At 40.8% G+C, this 21351-nt stretch overlaps 1 protein-coding gene across 1 annotated transcript in view; it reads right to left on the reverse strand.

The window, feature by feature from the left end:
* Window positions 1–21351, reverse strand: part of TENM2 (teneurin transmembrane protein 2) — a 1113792-nt gene that overhangs the window by 928249 nt on the left and 164192 nt on the right. Inside the window, exon 4 of the mRNA XM_048487386.1 lies at window positions 8539–8837. Coding sequence (XP_048343343.1) covers window positions 8539–8764 — 226 coding nt within the window. The 5' untranslated portion in view covers window positions 8765–8837. The remainder of the gene's footprint in view (window positions 1–8538; window positions 8838–21351) is intronic.

Raw genomic sequence — 21351 nt, forward strand, 5'->3', positions numbered from 1 at the left:
CTCCAGAAGCATAAAAGGTAAGGTTTGTGGTAAATATGTTGTTTTACAATTCTTGTAAAACCACTGTTTCTGACAGCTCTCTATCTGAGACTAAGGGGAAGGCTACCAATTTGAAATGTATGATTCCAGCTTCTTATTGTTGAAATGTGTTGAGGGCTAAATAGGGATCATTATAAAACAGGTTGAGTGTGCAGAGGAAGAATGAAGAGGCAGGGGAAGCTTGAGAGAGTGAGCAGGGAAAAGGTTATGGCTACAGAGAAGTATACATTGGAAGGATCATCATAGAGACGTGCCCAGGAACTTTGTCTCTTCCTGACAATCATAGTTGGTTTCATAATTGTGGTGGGCATAATTTTTTTGTGAATATTGTAGGCTATCATTTCAAACAAATAAACAGGTTTTATCTCCTGCGGTTCATACCTGTTAGTGTCATCTGTTATTCCAGATTCCTATTGTGTCAAATGACAAGTAGACGGGCAAAACATGCATCTGTCTCATACACTGAAAAGGAGAACCTCATAGGTGAGAATTCATTCTTGTGTTTTGTCTGGATTCTATGATACCTTTTATAGGCTTCCTGTTTGGATCATCAAACAAAAATAAGAGATTACATTTCCAGCTCTTGAATAATGGAAAATACAAATTTAAAAAGCTACTATTACTTTGCCAAAACTTGTTGTTTTTGGTGTGTGCTCAGCTTGTTGGCTCCTTGACAGGTAAGAATGACTTGAGTAAGCTCTCATCAAAGCAGAGAAGGTATGAATGAATAAAATGGGAAGGAAAAGAGAAACCAGTAAACCCAGAAAATTACAGAAGTGCAGCAGTTGCATGCCTGTTTTCTACAACTAAATGGAAAAAGTGTTCAATCATAATTACTGAATTTGTTTTATGTTACATGAGTATGATGAGTGAAGCACATGATATGATAGAGAGAGAGCAAACCAGCAAGGCAGAGGGAGTAACTGCCACCAAGATCAATATGGTAACCTTTTTTCACAGTGACTGCTATTCCTATCTTTCCGTTTCTTCGGAACAAAAGCAATAGTGGAAGCAATGGCTGCTTTACCAGTCTCACTCAGTTTTCATGACTTCTGTGGATTTGACCAGTTTTGCAATTGTTATCTAAAATATTGCTGTAAGGTAATTGTTGTTGGGGGTTTTTGGCAGGGTTATTTTTTTTAATCTCTGAAAAGCACAAGACAGTAGGGAAATGTGATCCCAAACATATAAACTAGAGGATATTGTGCTGACAAGAACTGTGAAAAGGAAGTATCTAGTAGAGTCATTCAGTCCTGTTCAGAAACTCACATGCATCTAAACTGAACACATGTGAAAGCTAGATCATTTATTTATAGCTGTTTCATACAATGGGCAGCTGACTTGTGGACCTCATTTCCCCAAGATGAGGTGATAGTCACTGGCTTAGATGAATTTCAAATGCAACTGGATAGACAAAGGATAAGTGTATCATTGGCTGTTAGCAATAATAATTAAATGGGCATTTTCAGAAGCTGGGGAGAAATCAGCAGATGTGGACTATTTCTGGGTTTCCATGCAACTGGCAGCTGTTGGAAAGAGAATGCTGGATGAGATGGACTACTAATTTGATCCAGCATAGTCACTTCTATGTCATGACATTTATAACCAGCTCACTTGTGGCAGAAACTCAGAACAGGGAACTTAAATATTATTTTCCTTGTGAAAACAGCATAAATAGGATGTCCTGGGGATGTCTCTAAAAAAACTGCTTCCTCATTTTTTGTTTGGACGGCATGGACCAAAAAGGCATCACAGGAAAAAAGACTTGTTTCCCCCACTTGCCATTTCCTTCCGCCTGTGTTTAAAGCTCTCATGCCCAACATTTTATGGGGCTGCAAGGATTCTTTGTGCCTGCAGCTCAGTGGAGTAGAAAGGAAATGGGGCCAGGTGGGGTGCAATGCTCCAGGCAGAGCAGTGGAGGGGGCGTGGCTATGCCACGGAGGGGGCATGGTGGGGTGTTCCGTGGGCGTTCCGGGGCGGGGGCAGATGGCGCCGCAGCAGGGCATGTGCACGCCCCAGGCGCAGTTCCCCCTCGCTCCACCTCTGCTGCAGCCATTTGGTGAAGATTACCCCAGAAGATTGCTCTGAAGGATCCACTGCTGGATGCCTTTTCAGCTCAAAAAGTACATAGTTGTACTCAGCTCATCCTGCTGATTCTGGCGATATATAGTTTTAAAAATTATGTCATGTCTAAATTCTGTATATTGCCCAGCACACTACAGTTTGTAAAAAAAAAAGGTGGGGGGGAGGCTGGTTGTATCCCTCTTGTCTCACAAGCTGCAATTAGTTGTTACATGATGGAGCTTTGGGGGTCCTTGGGTTTGGTGACTCTACCCCTCTTCCTCCTCTCCTCACATAAGTTAGGAAATTAAAACAGTTTTCTGGGTTTTTGTTAATTATATGAAAATGAAAGGATTAGACAGAGTTTTATATATTGATACTTGTATTTGTACATTTCAGAATGGCTTGACAAAGGACTGCCAAAATAAAACCTAATCTAGAGGTTTTATAGCCATACTTGATGGTGTACTTACCTGTGGAATTATTTTTGAACTTTTTAAATTATCATTTGCGATAGAAAGATATTATTGAAATGATACACACTTAGTGATTTGGAGTACGCCTTGGTGTAATATTTGTGATAGTATCCAAGGGAAACAGGAAAAAAATGATCCTGCACAGTCTTGACTTCTACTGCCTCTGCTGAGCCAGGAATTGCTGCCAAGCGAGGGGGAAAAGGGAGTTGCAGATAAGCCTGAATAAAGCCACTGCAAAACCCACCAACTCCAAGAAAACAGCAAAAGAGAGCCATCAGAGCTGAAAAAAGGCCAGTAAAGCCAGAAGCATGGATGAGAACTTGGTAGCCAGCATAAACTTGCTCCTGCCCCAATCCAACAGAGCACAGCAGCCCAGTGATCCTCCACCACCAACCATCCCAGCAGCCAACCACTGCCACCCATGTCCATACAAACTGGTGGGCCATCATGGTCACCGTCCCTGCACTGGCTGCCCTTGCTGCTACAAGGCCAGCAGCTGAGCTTCAGGAAGTGTGTTGAGGGCAGTTGCTGCAGCAGCAGCTTCCTAAAGGCAGCTCCTCAAGAGGAGAAGCACCAAACAATAGGCTGATTCCATCGCCAACATCATGCCAGCAGGCGCACCAAATGGGAAAGAGGCAGGAAGGGAGATGAGCGAAGTCACAGCTGGGAAGGGAACAAGCATGAGCCCAAGAACCATAATGCACAGAGAGAAGAGGTGCAGGTGCCACCTCCCCTGGCCATATTTGGTCCCATGTGCTCTGGTTCTGCCTCCAGTTAACCTTACCAATCCACACCAACTGGTCTCTTCTGGCCTTGCCCTCTGGGCATCATTTGGCTGGCACGGATAGTGGCCCTTGGCCTCCCCATTCTCAGGGCAGCAATAACAGCATGGGGTAGGTCCTGAACCGTGCTTTCAAGGAATTTGCAAAGGAAACGTAAGTGATTATGAACAAAAATAGCATGTAAGTTAGAAAACAGCAAAAATGGTATCTGTTTCACATAGTAAATGGAAGTAAGTAAAGCTACACTACTTATTTCATGTATGAATAAGAAAATTGGCTAACGACTGAGAAATGAACTGAACAAAAACACTTGCAGATACATTTTATAGCTATACAAATGCAGAAGAAATTATGTACATATGTGGCAACAATTCCTCTCAACAACTATAATAGGAACACAGTAAAACTACTGAGGAGTAGTAAACTTTGCTAAATGTGGGAAATCCACGTTCAAACCCCTGTTCAACTATAAGGCTAATGGCTGAATAGCTACCTTACAATCTAACTGACCTCACAGAGACAATGAAAATTAAGATATTCTGGGTTCCTTGGAGGAGTCATAATAGACATCTTCCAAACAAGAATAAGTTTGTTAACATTTATATACTCTTTTCCACCAAAATTATAAATTCATTCACCACTTCTTCCCAGATATTATTTGTAATAGAATGCTCCATGGGGTTCTTGTACCTGCCTTGTCTGTCCCCCCCACCCCCATTCAAATAAAAAAATCACCTTTATCACTTTGTAGGAGATTGAGGATTAGGACAAAGAGAGTTACATTCCATACAAAGTTACATTCCATTTTTCCCACCTCCCTCCCCCCACATTTTAGAGCTCTTACTTTCCTTTTTCTAGTGCCTGCCATTTTGTGTCAGCTTCAGGAGCCCCTGTGCTGCTGCCCCCAGTTGCAGAATGTTCCCAGGAGTTTCCCTCTTGGTACCTGAAATGGTGAGAATCTTTTCCCTTTTAGACTGCGGAATTAATGAGAGCAGACTCTTGGCTTAGCAAAAGGTCAAGCAAGCTCGGGGTCCTGTTGCCTATGTATACCAAGATCAGCATTTGCAAGAAATTCTGCAGGAGAGCAAATAAAGTTTAACAATTTTATTTAAGGATAAATGGGGGTAAACAAGCATACAATGATCAAAACAGCAGAACACAATTCTAGGATGTAAGCAGTGTTGATGGGATAGACGGAAAAGATTAAGAGAACTTGGAAGTATGGGTTATAGACACCCAATCTTGGGAGTGGAATGGTCCGATGAGCATTGCTGAGTGACCTGCACTTAGTGCAGATAGAAGAACAATGTGTTGTGAAACAATATCACAAGACGGTGTCCCGAGATACTGAACAATGGCTACTAGGAGAGGGAGCTTCTTATAGAAAAATAGGGCCCATCGGGGTTATCCAGAGTGGCCCTTAATCTCATAGGACAAAGACATCAACCTGAAAGGTTTGAGTTGTTAATCTAATGGTTGAGGCATTAGCTTTATGGGCCAAGCTTAGGAGTGCCTGAAAAGTGGGAAAGCAGCTGATTACAATGGCAATGCAAAAATGAACAATGGCAATGCAAATCAAGTGGTCATTAGTGAGAGGTTAGTTAGAGGAAGAAGTTCTCGGCTTAATACAATGCTCGCAGGAACACTTGAGGCAAACACATTAACAAATCCTTTGTCTCTGCAGGGGTATATAGTCCAGGGCTGGAGCTGAGAGCCCTCTACAGGGCAGTGTCATTATGCTCTCCTAATCTCTCCAGGAAATGTGAAATAGGTGCTTTCATGGCAGATATGAGTGAGGGCATGTCCAGACAAGTTTTTTTGTGTGTGTCTTTGTGAGTACACTAGCCAATGCAGAGAATCAGCTCCCCACTTTGGCACTGCACTGTTAGGGACCCAATCGGTTGGAAGGATGAGTAGACACACTGCTGTTTTATAAGCAGGGTTTTCCCAACTTTTCCCAACCATGCGTCAGTCTGGTAACACTCTGCTTGCAGCTCATTCAATGGCCATTTCACTATAAAAAGTTGATGAATAAAATTTGTTTTTTCCTGGTGATCCCGTGCACATGCCATGCCCCCCCCCCTTTGATGGATGTGTATTTGTAGCTATGATGTCACTATTACTTTCAACCACAGGAGGACAGATCTACCCATTTTTAATGGGCGGTAGACCTGCCTTCCAAACACTTGTGATTATTAGATGGTGTTGTCCCAGCTACAAAACAAAATTTAAAAAAGGGAAAAAAATGACATGTATGTGGAATTGCCAGGAAAAATGTATTCATCATTTTTTTGCAGTGAAATGACCACTGGATGAGCTGCAAGCAGAGGAAACTCCTGGGAACATTCTGTAACTGGCAGCGACAGCACGGAAGTTCCTGAAGCTGACACAAAATGACGAGTACTAGACAAATGAAAGTAATAGCTCTAAGGTGAGGGGGGGGAGGGCATGTTTTATTGATAGTCATTTGAAACATTCTAAATGCTTTTTTAAAACTAAACGACCATATTTAATAGTGCACAGAATTATGGTTTTGACAAAGGTTGTACTCAAAATTTAGTGCACATAGACATTTGTAATTATTTTCACCTGTGGAGACACAGTACTGTCACTTCTGCTGCACCACGACTAACAGCACTTGGATCTTTTGCTTGTAAAGAGTATAGTGCTATATTTAGACTGGGCTTGCCAGGCTCCCACCAGGGGCAAAGTATCCCTTGCTCCAGAGCCCTTCCCCCACAGAGTCACTCAGTTGACTGGGAGGGAACTTACTAGTAGAAAAAGAAGGGGTAGGCCTGCATTGCCAGCAACATCATTTATGGCTTACAGGAGAAGGAATATCATCACATTTTGAGGATGATTTAGTATTGGCGAAAAAATTCTATGGTAAAAATGACTTCTACCATAGAGTTTTTGTCCAAATACCAGAGTGAACATGTGTAGCTGGGGACTAGATGACACCACTTCTGGTGAGTGCCAGTAGTGACATCACTGCATCACCAGTGACACTGGCCCAGACCTCTCCTTGCTCCCAGTAAGTCCCCCCACAACTTGCCAGTTGTCATGGAGAACCTGGGGACTCTAATCAAGCTAAATTTCCCATTCAGCCTTGCCCAGTTCTCTCTTTACTACAGTCCCTGTATCACATGGCTTTTGTACATGAAGGTCCATGATCCCAAACATAGACTTTTAAGGTAAAGGTAGCCTCTCCTTTTTTACAATAAAAAAGCTGGTTGAATCCAACACATTGTTTTAAAGTGTTTCTAAAAATAAAGGAATTAATCAAAATATTCAAAATACCTGCAGGCTCCTTTCAGAAGATCTAAACCACACAGGCACTTCTAGTTACAAACTATTTTAAAAGCTATAAGGTATATTTCTGTAGGCATAGTGGGATGAAAGTAAAAGCTATGATGAACAAATTTTCTTTCAGAAGGCTAGATAATTCCCTTTGTCCAGAAAATTAAAAGATTTAATTTAAATAATCTGTTTACTGAATTGTGAAATGGGCTAAGCGAACCACTAGAAATAACTTCCTAGGTGATTTAAGAACATCTCGTATGACTTTGGATTTAGAAAAATTCAGTACGAGATTAGATTAGATAATGACATTTTATTTATTGTGACTAAAACTATTGCATGATAGCCCCCTTGCATGCCACCCCTCACTCTCTCCCCTCCCTAACTTCTGTTCCCTTGCATGCCTCCCCCTCCGTCCCTTCCCTCTCCGACCCTCTCTTCCCATGCATGCCACCCCTCCTCCTACCTCCGTTCCATCTCCCTCTGCTAAGGTGGGTGGGTCATATCCAGATGCTGGGCCCGCTCCCTCCCCTCCCTTGCATACCACCCCTCACTCTCTGTCCCCTCCTTCACTTCTCTTCTCTTGCATGCCTCCCCCTTCCCTCTCCCTCCGCTGAATGTGTATGAGAGTAGGTGTGTTGTGTGGCAGTAGTGGGTGAGGCACAGAGAGTGAAAGATACCTGCATGTGAGGGGGGAAACCCCACCTGACGTCTCACATGGCAATGTGTGTATGTATTTCACGTCCACTTGAGTTATTGCCTATGTACTGTTTTCACTGCTCATATCTGGCCATCTGAGCGAACATTCTAAGAGCACGAACATTCTAAGAGTGACAGTTACACACAGGCAGCTTCATGGCCTGGTACGCCAGGAAAAAAATGTTTTACCTGGCTCAGGTGTGTTGTCTGACAGTGGGAGGTACGTAAGAACACAGTCGGGGGAATGAGTAAGGGTCTGTGAAATTTTCAGAGCGTTTGGGCCAGCAGGTGCGGGGTTATTCTCGAAGCAACAAACGCATGGTTCCATTTTTATATATATACAGATAAACTGACAGGGGGGACGTGAGTAAAGAAATCCTCGTTGCAAAGAAAAAAGGAGTATAAATGAATAAAATAAATCAGAAAGTAGAATAGAATAGAATACTTTATTTACGGTCAATGACCAAATATGAATCAGAAAGTAAAGAAAGCTAATGTAAAGTAAACCAATTGGAAAATTGCCAGTTCAAAGAATTTGAGAGTTTTACATATATTGAATCAAAAATGTTTTCATAAATTAATGTAAAGGGGATTGTGGAAATTCAAATATTAACAGAAATTTTCACATCTCCATGAGGAACTAACAAGTTGCAACTACATATTAAAGTAATTGGATTAGGTCTCCTTCCCCTAATTTAAAAATTAAGTTATGTTCAAGGCAACTGCAGTGACAAAATGGTGTTAAACTGTATAATCTCTATTTCCAATTATGCTTCAGTAGAAAAACAGGAGAAATTACAAAATACTACGTAAGTAATTATTACTATATGCTAATCACAATGTTTTACTCATTTTAGCAGCTAGTCCATTAAAGAAATAAGCAGTGAAAATATCTCTACTATACCAGTAATTAATCTTCATGACATAACACAAGGTTGTAATACTTGGACATAGTCAGAAATACGAAAATATGACAGATGGGTAATGCTATGATTTATTAATACTTTTATGTTAAAAGGAGATTCAGGAAGGCATCTGTTCGTATGTCTGAAGTCAAAACAAATTTCTTACTGTATATTAAATTACAACTATGCACCTCTTTCAAAACAAATGCATGAACACTTCAATATGTTTCCATGATAGAGATTGCTAAGAAAAAAGTACAGACGTTCTCAACATACCTTGTCTTGGAAACTCATCAGACTCTCGGTGAACTAGGTCAGTAACTCGATTCCCATAATGCATTCTGGTGTCATGATCATAAGCTTTCAGTGTCTCACTGGAACTATAAGACTTCTGAGTAGGCACTCTGCAGTCCTCACTGTCCAGAGAAGAACTGGTATAACGGCATTCCTTCCCACAACGGCCTCTTGTCAGAGAGCGGTGCCTTCGGTCTTTTATGTCCATAATTTTGTGTCAGAGAAAATTAACTTTCCCCAGGAAAGCGCAGCTTAAAGAATCAAACTGGTGACTTTACCACCTATAAAACATTAAAAAATGATAAGGATGAAGTGATGAGGTTCTGTTGGGTTTCATACTTCTTCATTTACTCATAAACAGTGAAAAAAATGAAAACAAAAATATTGACATAAGAAATTTCTCTCAAAAGAAAACTGATAATTGATCTTTGAGGAAACTAATGAAAGGAAGTTTATTTAACTGCTCAAATTATATTTTATCAAAACTATGCTTTTATTGATGAGTTTTAAAATTGATTATAAAACAAACTAATTTTTTTAATTTATGCAAGCACACTGGTAACAATACAACAGTTCTCTAACACTGACATTACAAACAACACTAGGAAGAACAGATTGGAAACAGACGTAATTATTTCCTTTTTAGCTGCAGGAGGGTCTAAAATACAGAGTATCACATTAAATGCACAGATCAGAATGGAAGCACACAATGAAGCTTTAAGGATAAAACATTAAGATTCTTTTGTAATATTTTACATACTACAGAAGGAAGTTTTGGAATCCGAAACTCCATCTCTTTATTGCACTTCTCTACTATCTTTTAATTGTGGAAACTTTAGACATGTATGAGCTATCACAGAACTCTGGAAACTAGCTTAAATAGATCCAAGTTAGGGTACCCAAATTAGATACATCAGTTTTACGTGATCTTTAATTCCTGATATGAACCTGTAGTTGCTGTGATCATAGAAATCATAGCAATTTTACCTAATTTATAGGCTAACCCTATGGGGTTACTGTAGCTCAACAGAGATTTTAATGTTGCAGTTACAGAATCATCTGAAGCATGCAGCTCTGTCCTGGAAATTTGGGGAGCAGAGTCTGTGAAAGGTATGGTTAAGGGAAAATAGGGGTCTAAGCAGAGTATAATGTGATAAAGTCTACCTTCAAAAACAGCAATTTTCTCCTGTTTTATTTTAATATAATTTTCTTTTAAATTGATAGACCTTTTTAGATAACTGTATATTATTTTTAACCACAATAAAAATGATTCTTTTTAAAAAGCAGCAATTTTTTCCAGGACTGACCTGACCTTTGTAGCCTGGAGATCAGTTGAAATTTGGAGAGATCTACAACCACCACTGAGGTTGGTAACTCTATATTCTAGTAATTCTAGTCACACTTTGAATAAAAAGGCCATCATTTGGTAAATCTATGTCCTTCTGCAAGGATTTCAACTGTGTATTAACACAGAGTCATCCAGGACAACTGGAGGAAATACTGTTTGCAACAGAAGATTATAATGCAAGGAATTAAGGGTTTCAACCAGTTTCCTACTATTTCCTCTCATCTGTCACTAGATCAGAGTTGTTTAGCTGCTTAATAGTTCAGTTCAATCAGAAGTTACATCTGGCGTACTGGGAAATAGCCCAGGAAATCCTGAACTCAAGGCAATACAAGGAATTTAACTATATGCCATGCTTCCCACCACAGGTCTTCATGGGTTTTGTTCTTGACTTGAAGAAAACTGAATCTTCTTGCTCTATGAAATCAAAGTTACATAAGAATTGACATTTCTAACTGGATTATGCTGGGACTCTTGTTTGCTATGCTAGCTACAGCGGTTTTTCAATTTCTATTTTGTACTATCTGCACTTGCCAATATCAGTGCTTTTGAACTGTTCCTTCTTTTAATAAATTTTTAAAAATGTATACGTTTTCTGTGTGAAGTGTCTGGTTCAGAAAAAGAGCCCACACACCAGCAGCCCCTGGGAGAGCACCAGGGAACCTTAACAATGTCACACATTAAAAAAAAACCCCAGGGAACAACAGAGAACTAAATCAACAATCTGAAAGAATTTATGCAATACTTTCCTTATAATATTGAAGGTTTTAAGGGTATTCTGGTATGCTAGTATGTCATAGCGGATGCGGACCTGGTAAACACAGGTTTACTTTCCCACTCTGCAATGGAAGTTCATTGGGTAACCTTGGGCTACTAACTCCCTCTCAATTTACAGATGCATTGTGAATATAAAATGGAAAAAGGGAGAATTTACCAAAAATCCTTTAAGTTCCCACTGGGAGAAAAGTTGTTTTCAGAAAAAGAAGCAGTTTTTTTTCTAGAAGTCAGTCACTCAATTTTCATTAGGGTCATAGAAAAACATAGAAATACATAAAATACAATATATAAAAGAATCTGCTGGATAAATAAGGGAATACAGAAAAGGTATAATTAAATAAAGGAAATGATGTAATAACATAAATGTTAAGGAATGTCTAAGTAGTTTACAATCACCTCCACTTTCCCTCCCCTCAATGGACACATTATGAGGTAGGTAGAACTGAGAGAGTTCTGAGAGAACTGTGACTGCCTAAGGTCACCCAACAGGCTTCATGTGGAGAAGTGGGGAAACAAACCTGGTTCACTAGATTAGAGTCTTTTGCTCATGTGGAGAAGGGAGGAATAAAACCCGGTTCTCCAGATTTAAGTCCACCACTCTTAACCACACCACCGCATTGGCTCTATGCAAATATCTAAATAATAACATACAACTGTAAATATAATCCCAACCTTCATGAAATAAGCACATTTCTTTGACTGCATATATCTTTTTTTTAATGAAGAACATGAACAGAACAGTTTAAATGTAATTCCGTACATCTTTACACAACTGGAGAATATTCTTCAGACTTTGGGGTTGAAATAATACAAAGCTAAAGGATATTTTAGCAGCTGATAATAGGTGATCTGCAGAACTGGGATGTGTACATCCCGTGAAGAGATTTTAGAAAATGTATCAATGTGAATAAACTCTACTCATGTAAATTAAAATTGAAATCTATAAAATAAGTTCCAAATGATACTATGAAACACTTAGCAATAAATCCAAACCATTTCCTTGAGAGTTGCCAGCAATTGTGTATCGGTACTGCTCACATACAGGTGATCAACATCTATAGCAGGGATCCCAACCTCTTTCAGCATGTGGGCCCATGTGGAATTCTGACATGGCATGATGGGGGCCAAGGCAGTGAAAGCCCTGATCCGGGTTGAGGCTAGTCACATCACAAAGGGGCTGGTTGGCTGTACATATCTGTGTACATATTCAGTGCCCACTATGGGAAAGTGTAAGGTCTGCTTTGAAAAAAGCAGGGAGTAGCTCTACCCCTTAAGCCTTTTAAAGGGACATTTTCCCTTTGCCAAGCTGGGCGTTACATCATGGCTCAATAAAGGGAAAATAAGGGGAAAGGAGGGTTCAGGGCCGTGAGAGTTCCAGCACGATCACTGTCATGCTTGTGCTTTTGCACAAATGTGGTCAGCGAAAAGGGAGGAATGGGGTTAGCAGCAGCCCAGGACATGTGATGCTACTGCTGTGACAGAGGCATTTCTACACATCTGTGTAGAAACAAGCCTAGTGTTACAGTCATGCAGACACCTGATGTTTCCTTGATGACTGTGTTATGAAATTACTTGTACACATGCAAGAGGAGGGACTTATTAATAAAAGGCACCTGGATAGTTTTCAGGCAACACATTAACCACTAAACCATGACGATGCATGAAGAATGATCAGTCTCTTCAATTATTATTATGTACAGGTACAAGTCTTGTGACTGAAGAGAAGTTAGAAGTCTGTTTAATCCAGTTGTTGGAGAAAAACTTGTATCCTAGACAATGATCACTCAATGCTGTTTTATAAGAACTTTATTAAACATTATGTAGTTATCCTTGAACAGATTAAATAAACAAGAACAGAATATGTAAATAAGATGATAAATTTTAGATAACTCATACTTTTCCAACCAAGCTTGAATTTAAAAATGAAGAGCTATTTCTAAATTTCTTACCAAGCCTTTTCAGAAAAGACAAGATAGTCTCCCCATAATCTAGACCAGGGGTAGGGAACCTGCGGCTCTCCAGATGTTCAGGAACTACAATTCCCACATCCAGCCTCTCTCTCAGCATGTGCCCGTGTGGCCATGCTGAGTGAGCCGAATATCAGTGGACCCTGATCTGGAAACGCAGTTCTGATCTAAACTTTCAGAAGACCTAGGCTCAAGACTGGAGTTTAAAGTGTAGCTATATTCTATAGGCATAACTATGTGAGTTTCACACAACCTTATTAACTCATCTAATTGATTTTCTCTAAAGGTATGATGTTAGACACCACTGAGTATACCAAAGAATAATAGTTGTAAACTCTGTTTCATGTGTTGTAGGATTTATTCTGGGCATAAAATCATTGATTCTTATGTTATTCTTCTCAAGGCTGAAATGTATGTTAGCACAGTGGGGAAAATGCATATTTTCATATTTACATAAAAATCTAAAAGCAAACCTATATCCATCATTAAGCCAAACTAAAAAAGAGACAGATGTTCACGTCTTTGTCTTAGCTGGAGAAATAAAACAAAATCTGAGAAGGAATGAGACTGAGGTTGATTATGCACAAGTTGCCTGGTGTGAAATGGGGCAAATGTCAACCGCAGCAAGATCTCTTGTATGGATGTATTTCTTCAAGCCCCACTTTCACTTTCCATTCTGTCTGCTGCAAGCAAGACCACTTCTAGCTCCACCTTCCCACTCCCTTGCACTTCTATCCACACCTCCCTTCTAATCCCTCGCATCCACGTTGCCAGCTCCTTCCTGCTTCTCTAAATGCTCCTATCAAATACCAATATATCGATATAATGGTAACAGAGAGAGCTTTCCCAAGAAACCGTACAATCAGGGGATGTTTTTGGCTCCACCCCACCTCCCCTGCTCTACTTCCACCCTCACCATGATCAAGAGGGCTTCCTGAAACTTTATTTCAAACAACCCTTTATTTTAAAACAAGCCTCTCTCCTTTTCTCAGCAGCAGTAGGAGAGCAAGAGAGCAAGTGTGCCTGTATGTGTGCAAGGGAAGAAGGGGTGGGAGAGAGAATACCAGCTCTAAAACATTGATCCCTTTTTCAGCAGCATGTGGTCCAAAGAATTGGTTTGCCTCTTTCTTGGGGAGGGGTTTTATTTTTGGAAAGTTATATCACTATAACTGCAATTTAAAGGGCTTTAACAAAGCCCTTCATCTTGCAACTACTGGGTGTGATAAGGGAGGTGATGCAGAGTTAAGAGAACCAGGATAAGCAGAGGGCAGCTCAGCAAGCAGCTACAGAGCCAGGCACTGGGCTGACTCCTGGCATGTAAACACAAGGAAACCACACTACAGTCCTACTGTGCAGCTAAACATTCCGAGGTAAGAGTTCCATGTTGCTCAGTGACTGAGCATCTGGTTTACATGCTGAAGAACCTAGGTTCAATCCATTGCTTATCCAGTTTTTAAAAATCAGTTATTATTGGTATAATTTGTTTAAGTGGTATGATTTGTTTTTGTTGTCTGTTTCCTTGGTTTTGTTTTATTTTTGGGAGATGCCTCCAGCTAGTCCAGACAGGCAGCATAGAAATTTTATACATAAATGAATAAAAGATTATGAAAAGGACTTTGAAGAACCGTTGCTAGTGAGACCAAACTGTTCTTGATAAATCTGTGGTTTGACTCCTAAAGCAGCTTAATCTCTGCTTCAGAAATGGGGAGAATCCTTCACTACTTTGATCTCAGAAACACAATGGGATGGAACTTGGGTTGCCTTGGCAACTAGTTGGGAGCTTACCAGCAGAAGGAAAGCTAGGCCTAAGCCTGCATCACTGGCAATGTGGTAATGTCTTTTCTAGCACGCACTGAAACTGACATCATCACACTACCAGTGATGCAGGGAATCTGGTATTTCAACATAAACTCTAAGGTAGAAGTCATTTTTACCATACAGCTTTTACTCAACTACCATGGCATCTCTGCATCATTGGTGATATCATAACACCACTTCTGTTTTGTACCAGAAGTGACATTGTTGGAATGCGTGACTTCTGCATGCCTGGAAAATGGGGGATGTTGTGTCTCTCTAAGTATGTCCTCCTTGTCTTGGCCCTCTCTTGCCTGTCCTCCTTGTCTTGGCCAGGAGACTGCTCACTGATTTCCTTTCTTCTCCATGCTGCAGCCTCCTTTGTCCTTCCCTTTGTCCTGAGTACATGGACAATGGCTCCCTGCCTCTGTGGGCCTTTCCCACAGAGCAGATCTTATCCCCACGCAAGTGATGGCGCATTAGAGTGCCCGCTTGTTTATTGGGAGATTATCTCTTTGGTGTAGGGTTTCTTTCTATCTACTTCTCACCTGAAACAAAGATGTGAACTGAAAACTACATGAATAAATGTGTTTTTCCTTTTATTTATCTCTCTGGGAGAGTTTCTTTTGCTGCACTCCCACACAAGGCTGGGCTGATCCACAAATAACTAACTCCAACTCCAAATCCAACCCTAACTCCAACAATCATCACATTGCCAGTCATGCAGGTCAAGGCCTACCTTTCTTGTTGGTAAATTCCACAGTCAGTCAGCTGATCAGTGCTGGGGGAATCACCAGAGCAGAGGTTTCTCTGGTGGGAGATTGGTAATCCTACATGGATCCAATGTTTTCACGAACAGAGAGAATGGGCAAGAGTTAAGATGCTTTTTCTTTTTGTGTTGCACAGCATACTGTTTTGGAGGATTTTCTGACCAACAGAAGTGACTTTTGGGGGGCTGCTTTGGTAAGTAGAAATAGCTAAAATTATTTCAGTAAAATTGCTCCATTCAAGGAAGCACAAGAGACTCATCTCAGTATTACTGGGCACAGCAGACATTAATCTTCCAACATAGTAGATCTTTGTTTGACAGTTGTAGGAACTGGCTGGGAAAGTCAGGAATGCCCCCCTCCCAACTTCTTTTCCAAACTCTGAGACCTTGCCTCAGTTTCTCACTCTTCCACACTCCTGGGCACCACAGGGACAATTTACTGCCTGGTTCACCCCTGAAGGAATAGCTGCTTGCCAACTGCCAATCCTCCCTTTCCTGACATCTCCCTTTACAATAGTGTGTCCAAGACAGGGGAGGTCTAAGTTGTACAGGGAACTGCTACCAGCATCCAAAGAATGCTTTTGGCACAAGAACACTTTTGGCACATCACTAATTGATCAAGGGATCCAAAAGAAATTAAGAGGAAACTTTACCTCCATGTCTCTTTCTATACATGCCCTATCAGATGTTAGAATATAAGCTCTTGAGCTTAGGATGTTACAGATTTCTATAGTTTCCATTACCTGGAAGTATTCTCTAGCTCCCTGGGACAGCACATGGTCAAAATCGCTATCTCACAGTGTGTATAAAAATCAATTATTTTTTGTAAAAAATAAAGAAGTCAGATTGTTGTACACCGCCCAGAGCCCCTAGGGGATGGGGTGGTCTACAAATCCAAACAATCAATCAATCAATCAATCAATCAATCAATCAATCAATCAATCAATCAATCAATCAATCAATCAATAACCACAAAAGACAGAATTCAGTTTATTGCAGCCCCTTTGCATATGGGCAGGGAGTCACGAGCAGAGAACATGCAGCTTTAGCGTGACATGAAAGAAATAGGCAAAGCCAATCAGTTTAAAGTTTAATGCTCATGCCCAAGCACGTGTATGGGAAAATAATAATATGGGTTATGTATATGCAGGTATGATTAAGAATTATGATGTATGTATTCTTGGAAACTATAACAGATGAGGTCTTTTGTATGGTGGGTGTGTCTCTCATCGAGAACACCCTGTGTCAGATACCTAATTCTGAACAGTAAAATCTTTCCTATGTTTCAAAACTTTGATTCTTGGGTATTATTTCTTTGACAGTCTTTATAAAACCCAACTGCTCAGGACCATTCACTGGAATGTGGCCTGACAGTTTCATGAGGCTGTATATTCATGTAATGTTTAAAAATTTTGGTAGATGAATTCCATCGTAAATTAATCCATCCTGTAAGATCATCTTGGGCATTTTTTCTATTTAGAAAGTTTTGCATTTCTCAAAACTGTGAATTTGTAACTGCAGAGGTAACATGCTTCTTCACAGCAACATTATAAAATAAACACAGGGTTGAAAAAAAGGCCTTAGCCTCATTGTTCCTTTGCAAATCTATGTACACAGAATCAATCCCTTACTTCTTGACTGCTAAGTTTATAGATCTTCAGGAGTAGAGTGTGTGGAGGGTAAAGCAGTAAAAATGAAAGTAAAACCTTTTGAGCAGAATACTCCACAAAAGTCTGGAATGTTTATACTTATTGTGTGTCTATACTTTTTGAAAGCATATCTTGCTGGTAAAAACAATTTTGGTTGTGTAATCTTGTTCACACAAGCATCACACAGATCATCGTGTTGCATTACTTATATTTTTGTAAGCATTAACTGCTGATGGAAATAATTTAGCCTCAACACAGGTTTTTTACTTTATTCTTATATAATTCTACTGTGTTGCCATTTTTGGTTTTCAGATTTAAATTACAAGCATTAAAAAAAAGTGGCACAAGCACTGTCTGCAGTTTATTTTCTTGCAAATATTGTCACTAGCCGGTACCAGGGTCAAATTTTAACTGCTGAAGAAGAGACATTAGCTATGACATGGCATCCAGAAATCACCCATCTGTGATACCAACATTGAAAACAGTACTTTGAAAGCAGGATTCTTATTTACTGATTTCAAGCATAGAAAAGCTGTTGACTTATATTGTCAGAACTGAGTATATTAGAACAGGCAAAGCATTATATTCCCCAGCACTGATACATCAAGCCCAACTCTCCCCTCTACTCTCCTGATGACGGAAAGATACTGTCATTCACTCTCCCAAACACACATTCTTCAAACAGTGAGAATTTGGAAGGAGGATGAAGGATGGAAGACACCCAGTTCCAGCCTCCCACCCACCCCCCAATAACACTAGTGACTTAAATCATGATTTAAATAGATTTGATTTAAATCAAATCCAACCTGCTACCTCATCCAGAGGAGAGATCCTGAGAGACCCAGAAAAAAGAGACCTTTGTCCTTTTTCTACTTATTCCCTTTCTCCATTCACTGATCACATCAGTCTTGATCAAAGAATCTTTTCCTGGGGTCTGGAGCAGTTTTTTTCTTGAACTCTTTTCTAGCATTTTAGAAGCTCCAAGCCTCAGTTCCCTATTTTGAGAAGGAGGGGGAACCTGTCCTATCCCATTGTTGCTTGCTACCTCTATTAGGATTTCCAGAAAGGTGGCTCAGGTGAGGCTGGAAAGCAATTGAACTAACTTGGGGGGTGGGCATTCATGGAAAAGCTGAACAGAACAACCTCCCCCCCAACAATACCCTATTGGTGTTTTTTGGCATTCTCCCCCCACACCCCTTACTGACATTCTCCCCCACCCCCCCAAAAAGTGGCAATAAAAATGGATCCAAAAAAGTGGATTCCAAAAAATGCGGGGGGGGGGGGGGGGTTGGAATCCACTTTTTTTAAAAAAAAAAAACCACTACTTTGGGGGAGCCTTTTTTCAGGCCACTTAGGTTCACAGCTTTGAAAAGAGAGGAAAAAACCCTCTTCCTCCCCCCTCTCTCCCTCATTTATCTGCTGCCTGGCCGGGTCCAGCATTTTTCTGCAGGCACTGCCTCTGAACTCAACCTGGCCTGCCAGATTCCAGCATTCAACTGTGCAGGTCACCTCTGAACTACATGTGGTGTTTGGAAGTGGCGCTTGCAATTGAACGCTGAACCTGGCCAGGTTAGTCCCAGTTATAAACTGTGTGTGCTGCCTCTGAACTCTGCACAGACTTTGGAGGTGGAGCCTATAGCTGAGTGCTGGGCTCAGCCTAGCCAGTTCCAGCATTCAACTGCAGGCACCACCTCCAGACTCCATGTGGGTCTTGGAGGCAGTAGGTGGCAGCATTGTCCTAGCCATGTAAGAAAAGACCATGAGAGTCAAGCATTGCTGAAACTCTTCCTGTTCTCCCTCTCATGATCTGTCTAAATTCAGGGATCCAGCACTGTTGCCAGATAGCCATTCAGCTGAAGGAGAGTGCATCACCTACCAAGGAAGCCTGTTCCACTGAACAACTGTTCTGTCAGGAAGTTATGACCTAACGCTTAGCCAAAAAACTCTTTTGTGTGAATTCTGGGACAACAGAAAAGAACTCTGCAACATTCTCTATATGACAGCCCTTCCAGTGTTTTACCACAAACAGGCATGCATGGAAGCCTAAGAAAAAGCCATATATCTATGGCACACTATCAGCTATCCAGGAAAAGGGGATTAGCTTACAACCATCCTATGTGTTCTCTGAATTTTTCTTTCTCAAAGGGTATTTCAGGGCAACTACAGGGAAGGATTCAAAACTATGTTGTGAAAGCTGGAGGTGAGGTGGGGATAGGATTCAATCAGTGCATCAGTTTCTAAAATAAGAGATTCTTACTTTTTAAAAAAGTTATATCTACTTGCAAGTCAATTCTAACCCAGAAATTATCCTCTAATACCATGAAGATAAATGTTTATGGTTTCTGTGTAGTGAAAAGCATTGTCCATATGTGCAAAGCTGTTGCAATTTCAATATTCAGAGAATTGATTATTCTGCCCCAGATTTGTTTAGCTGTCCCCAAATACCTTCTTTTTCTGCAATGAGGAGTGACAAGTCTTCAGATTTCCTGGATTTTCTATCCCCTCAACCTTTTATAATAAAGAACTCTTTTCTGTGTGTCAAAGGATTCTGGACTTTAAACTAGCCTGAGTATTGTGCCTTTCTAGTCCTTTATTTGCAGTTTCAGATTTTTTAAGTGGGGAAAGGAGGTGGGAAGGAATTTGACAAAAGCTATTAATTAGTGAGGAAACAGCATTCTACACACGCTCAGAGCCATTTATTCTTTCACACAAGGAAGTTGCAGCAGTGAGGCATAAATGAATAATTAAAACCACGTTTCTGGAGTGAGTAAACTGGGCATTCATCCCCCCCCCCCCACACACACACACACTGTTCAGGCATATCTCCCACTATACATAAATAAATCAACCTGAAATCAATATAAATGTCACTTCAGTTTTTTGCCCAAGTTCTTCCTACTAGTCACTGTGAACATTACAGAGAGATAAACAAACAACAAAGGGAAGAAAGGTGAGACTAGAAGAGAATGAGTTTGGTTAAAAAAGGGTTAATCAACACAATTCCAGCCACTTGCAGCTTCTCTTCCTCCATTTCTCACCATGTAATTCTGACCAAAACACCTACATGTTCAACTTTATGGATCTAGAATGAAAAGAGGTAGAGTCTTAAAGTGTTTTCAATTAAAGCTGGGGATTGGTTTTTTCCTTGCAAAGCCACAGCTGAGTTATGATAACCCTGTAGGGTTTTCAAGGCAAAAGATGTTTAGAGGTGGTTCAGTGGCATAGTGCCAAGGGGGTGGGGAGTACGTGATGCACCCCCGTGGAAGCGTTCTGGGGGCATGGTGGGGTATTCTGGGGTGGACGGGGGCTTGGAGGAGCGCGTGCACGCACTGGGCACAGTTTCCCCTTGCTCCATCCCTGAGGTGGTTTGCTATTGCTTGCCTCTGCATCACAACCCTGGTATTCTCAGATCTCCCATTCAAATACCAGCCAAGATGTGACTGGCCCAAGGTCACTCAGCAAGCTTTTATGGCCCCAGTAGGGGTTTGAATCTGGGTTTCCCATGTCTTAGTCTGAAACCTCACCTCTACACCCTGCTGGCTCTCAGATTCACACACAGAGCATGATATATCAAGGGGGCAGTGTTCTATAACCACCCCTATTTTTTAAAAAAGTGATGTGGCTATCTTTTTAACAGTGTCTTTACAACTGCTTATCCTATCCAGGATTAAAATGTTATTACTTGCAACAAAGTTACTTATCCTGCATTATCCAACTGGGACATATTAAATGAATGTATTTCTAAATTTGATCCTATAAACGAAATACAGAGAAGATGAACGGACCTACTAACTATGCTTGGAAGCAGCAGCTTTTTAGAAGACATAAAGGAGGAAATCTTTGGCCATTAACTCATTTTTTCCATTTCCAGAGCAAATCACTGCTCTTCATTGAAGTCCTAACTCTATACTGAAGGAATATTCAGAGGAATGGATCCCACTGATGCCCATGTGCTTCCAAGAAGCAGGTACTGCCTCTCAGGCAGGGGTGGAATTTTAACAGAAGTCAAATGTAGCCCACATAGATGACAATAGGCTACCACTAATTAATGTATTAGTCTAGAACAGGGGTCTGCAACCTGCAGCTCCGGAGCCACATGCGGCTCTTTCAGCCTCATACTGCAGGTCCGCTTGGCCTGGAGGTCGGAGGGTAGCATGGGCGTGTCCCTCCAGGAAAGGTGAGCGGAGGGACCAAACTGGAGGCGGCTCCATGCGGAGCCGCCTCTCCGGCTCGGTAGATCTTTGGGGCTGTGGAAAACGGGTCCAAATGGCTCTTTGGGTGGTAAAGGTTGCTGACCCCTGGGTCTAGAATGTGCCCCAAGTATTAAACCTAAACCAGAAACACTTGCAGAGCAAATAATTTTTTAGTGTGTGTATTTTGATTTAAATAAAAGAATACAAGATTTGATTTTTTAAAAATTGTATGGCTTATTCTTAACTTCAGATAAGCAAGACCCCAGGATAACAATAATTAAGTAGACTTGGTCTACCAGGG

The sequence above is a fragment of the Sphaerodactylus townsendi genome, linkage group LG03, assembly GCF_021028975.2.
Source record: "Sphaerodactylus townsendi isolate TG3544 linkage group LG03, MPM_Stown_v2.3, whole genome shotgun sequence".
NCBI classification, from domain to species: Eukaryota; Metazoa; Chordata; class Lepidosauria; order Squamata; family Sphaerodactylidae; genus Sphaerodactylus; species Sphaerodactylus townsendi.